Consider the following 4,612-nt stretch of genomic DNA (forward strand, 5'->3'; position numbering starts at 1 on the left):
AATTCACGATACAACACTCAATTGTCATTATTAAAGCTAAGTGATTGTGGGATCCATGTCAACATTAAAAAAATGTAAAAACTAACAAGTAAATAGATTTATGTAATTCACTTGTTACTTTCAAACGTTATCGATATCAATGAAAAAACTTCAAATTTGCACAACTAATCTAGCTAATCACAACATGAAGTTAGATATCTACATCTAATAATTACTTATAGGATTTTGAATTGTTTATGCCTATCCTCTCTGTACACAGATTCTTCTTGTTCCTATCTTTAATTTGTATACATGCACTAATCGGCACTTTGTCTCGTCTGATTTTGAAATAGTCATCGAACTTTCGTAAAGCAGTGTGCTAACTGTCCTTTAAAGGTCCACTGACAGTACATACATTAAGGGGTCGTTTATTGTTAAAGACAAATTATGCTTGGATTAATTATGCTGAAATTAGTTATATTGAAATTAATCATGTTGGGATTAGCTATTCTGATTTTATTTCTTATCGACTGTTTAGTTTGTTGTATAAAAAATAACATGCATTACATAATTTCTAAGAAGAAATTATTTATTTATAAAAATATCCTCCAACTTATTTCGTAGAAAAAGGGTTTGAGAGATCTCAAGATATTTTTTTGTCTTTCTCATTATTTTTTCCGGGAATAACTAATTCAGTTACTATTATTCCACCATCGCGGTATAACTTATCATTGTGCTATTTTTAATCTTGGTATAACTTATTGCAGGATTAGTAATCAAATAAAGAGATAAGGGAGTAAAAAAATTTATCCCAAAACTATTTATGTTTGTCTAGCATAGCAAACAGACAATGAAGGTTATTTTTGTCATATACACGGTAAATGGTTCAGATTATTTTTGTAGTCAGAACACCGGAGGATTGGGAAATGTAACTATACAACTTGCACTAATTACGACTCCACCAATTAACTAATTGTTAAACATCAGTTGACATTTAATTCTTGCCAGGTAGAACATGGATGACGATATTAAGGTGACAACATATGATAAACGTCACCTGCGACGTGTAACATTTTGCTAAAGCTCCTTGCTGAGTTGCTGGACATCTCAAATTGGATAAATATTTTGCATTCATGATGTTCACATCCAATCAATTAATTTAACTTAAACAATTACGTGATTTTTTGAGTAAAATATTAATCAATTAATTTTGATTAAGTGATAAAATTCATAGGTGAGACATATATTTGCATTCAATGGCCTTATGTGAGCATCGAAGTGCGAAGAAAAAAAAAATTGTGTCATATCAAATAGTAATACTAAAAGGCCGTTTGGACATGCAATTTAGATTCAAATTTAAAGTTTTGATTTGAAATTTGTGCATGTGTATGACATTTTGAACAAAACTTCAATTTTAAAACTTCACATATAATTTAAAGTTTGTAAAAAGACAATTATTTATTGAAAAAGTAACTATCCAAGCCTTTTTTGCTCTAAAAGTAATCATAGTGAATGCGTTTTGTTCTCCTCTTGTTGTTGTATTGTAGAAATGTAAAAGAATGACTAAATCGCGTGGTTCAAAAGAAAATATTTATTTATAAAAGGACATGAAGATATTTGATTTATTAATTGTGGCACCTTAGGATATTTCAATACCTTATTTATGAACTATGATTTGCTCATTCGGTAAGATTTTATATAAGAGTTGAGAAGTTTGGGTATTTTTCACAAATCATGAGGTTTTCATTTACCATAAAAAGTATAACTCTTGAAATTCTACATGTCCAAACAGAATTTCAACTTCAAATCAACTTCTACCAAAATTAATGATTTCAAATCATGGTTTTAAATCATGATTTCAAGTTCATGTCCTACTACGAGGGTGTTTGACTAAGCTTACAAGCTGATCAAACCGGCTTATAAACACTTTTTTGACTTATCTATGCATTTAGTAAACATCCAATTAACTGCTTATAAGCTAAAATCAGCCAAAAGTCCTAAGTTTGGAGATGGCTAGTTTGGAGATGGCTGGTCATCTCCAAACTTATGACTTTTCAGCTTATAGCACTTTTAGTTTGAAATACTTAATATTTTTAAAATTCTCAAAATACCTTCCCGTAAACAAAATCTCTAACATCTTCTTCACAACATATCTGTCATTCCTACTTTTCTTTACAAATATATTTTTAAGTTCCTATTTTTTTGTAAAAATTTTAAGAATATTTTAGACATTTTAATAAAAGGATATTTTATCAGTACTTTTATTTAGCAAATACATCAACCGCTTATTATTGAAATCACTTTCAACACATAAAAATATTTTTCAATAATTAAAGCCTCTCAACTATTTACAATCAGGCCATCCAAACGGAGTTAAAAAAGTATTTTATGCACGTGGAGTTTGTCTTTCTCGTTAATGAGGAATTTATCCTTGCAAGCTTCTCATAATTCAACCACATAATTGGAGATTCATTTTCCATATAAATAAGGCCCTCACAAGTCACGATTCTTCACTTATCACACATATATAATATGGAGTCCCATTCCTATTGGCCAAAAAAGTCATTGGCTGATCTGAAAAGTTTAAGCAAAGAGTTGAATCGCGGCCAAGAATTCGCATACAAGCTAAGAGAGGTGATATTAAAGAAACCACTAGAAAATGGTGGCAAGAATATGTTAGCTGAAGATTTGGTGGGGAAAATCATGGATTCATTTTGCAATACACTCTCAAAAATAAATTCTACAAAGTCCAATGAATTAGTTTCTCAGGTTCCATTGGCTGTTTTGCCTTGTCGGAAATCCCCGGAAGAGTCAATGGGCAGTTGCATGACTTCATCACTAAAAGATGGAAGAGGATGCAACAAGAGAAGGTGAAAATTTGTCTAATTATATTAGTCTGTGCAATCATAGAGGTTATTAATTTATATTTTTAGGGTTGATTTATCATATGGTCACTTAACTAACATTTCTTCTTGATCCATTTTTATTCAACAAAACAATAACCTTTTGACATAATAACTATTAGTTGAGTGAGTATATGAGAAATCAGCTCTATATTTTTGTCAAAAGTATTGATGATGAGTAATGTCGCTAACAATTAGTAATCTATTTGAACAGGAAAATTCCAGCAAAAAACGTAAAAGAAACCTCAAGTTTGGTGGATGATGGGCATGTTTGGAGAAAGTATGGTCAGAAACAGATCCTTAATGCCCCGTATCCAAGGTTTTCTTTTAACGCTAAGTCTGGTTCATTAAGAAAAACATTTAATTACATTAAGGTTGTTTTTCGTTAAGGAACAATATACTTTTGAGATTGAGATCTAATTGATTGATATTTACTGATTAATTTGCAGGAGCTATTATAGATGCACCCATAAATTTGATCAAGGATGTGAAGCAACTAAGCAAGAGCAAAGAATTCAAGCCAATCCACCAAGATTTCGGACCATGTACCAAGGTCAACACACATGTAAAACTTACCCCACAGTTTCCCAAATTCTCTTAGATTCTCAAACAAATCATGGTGACTCTTCAATCCTACTGAGTTTTGATTCCAACACTAATTATTCTTACAATCTTTATCCAACATTGCCTTCAACAAAAAAGGAAATCAAAGAAGAGGTCTCCCTAACTTGCTCCTACCCTAATCAACACCAAATCCAATCATCAAGCTCCAACTATTTTCTCCCATTCGAATATGATTATTTGACTCCGGCTGCTGAGACTTCCAGCCATGTTAAGGCGGCGTTATCATCAGAATCAGATAATGGAAATTTTATCTCATCTGGATCAGTCTACTCTTCTTCTTATACTAGCACTAACAGTTTAGAGATGGAAATGGATATGATGGCTGGCTTAATTGACTTTGAGGATCTGCCTTTTCAATTTAAAATGTAGAGTTTTCTCCTGGTTAATTTCTTTCCAAGCAGAACGAGATAGAGCTAGATCTAGGAAGAATTTTGTGAGTTCAATTAAACTCATTACTTTTGGCTCTAGTGACATAGATGAAATCTAAAAGAATTACGAAATGTAATAAACTTTTCATCCTAACTCACTAACTCTAGATTCGGGTTGCCGTGCTCAAGTGAGGTAGTACTGTTTTATTTCATTGACATTAGAGTTTGTAGAAAGGTATGTTACATGCTTTGACACGAAAAGTGATTTTTAACTAACTCTTAGATTTTTTCTTCCTTGCTTGCAAGTAACTGTGGGCCCAGATATGAGTTTTTGTTCCATTTCAATCAGACACAAATGATTTTGTATGGAGGATATAGCTAGGAAATTATTGCCCCACACTGTGAGAACGGAGGTTAAAATACATAATGTGAACCAGAAAAAAGGAGATGTTAACCATTAGGGTGCGTGAGTTTGGTACTAAGGAGTTTGTTTTACATTTTTCCGGAAAAATATTTCCGTGAAAAATAAAGTAATCCTTTTTACTTCTTTTAATTTTCTGTATTTGGTTGGTAACTGAAAAATAAGCAATTTTCTCCAAGTTCTATTTATTTTGTTATGCCACGTTATAACCGAAATGAAAGTTACACCATCATCGATCATAATATCTCCTCCTCCTCATCATCATCATATAATAGTATGAGTCTTTTAGCTGCTATCAAAACTGAAGGTCACACACC

At 31.8% G+C, this 4,612-nt stretch overlaps 1 protein-coding gene across 1 annotated transcript; it reads left to right on the forward strand.

Moving 5' to 3' along the window:
- Window positions 1–2,429: 2,429 nt before the first annotated feature.
- On the forward strand, window positions 2,430–4,166 carry LOC132605277 (WRKY DNA-binding transcription factor 70-like). The gene is made up of 3 exons (XM_060318477.1): window positions 2,430–2,849; window positions 3,097–3,201; window positions 3,332–4,166. The coding sequence occupies exons 1-3, from the start codon at window positions 2,512–2,514 to the stop codon at window positions 3,873–3,875; spliced, it is 987 nt and encodes a 328-aa protein (XP_060174460.1). The 5' UTR covers window positions 2,430–2,511; the 3' UTR covers window positions 3,876–4,166.
- Window positions 4,167–4,612: the final 446 nt, after the last annotated feature.

The sequence above is a fragment of the Lycium barbarum genome, chromosome 8 (assembly GCF_019175385.1).
Source record: "Lycium barbarum isolate Lr01 chromosome 8, ASM1917538v2, whole genome shotgun sequence".
Classification (NCBI taxonomy): Eukaryota; Viridiplantae; Streptophyta; class Magnoliopsida; order Solanales; family Solanaceae; genus Lycium; species Lycium barbarum.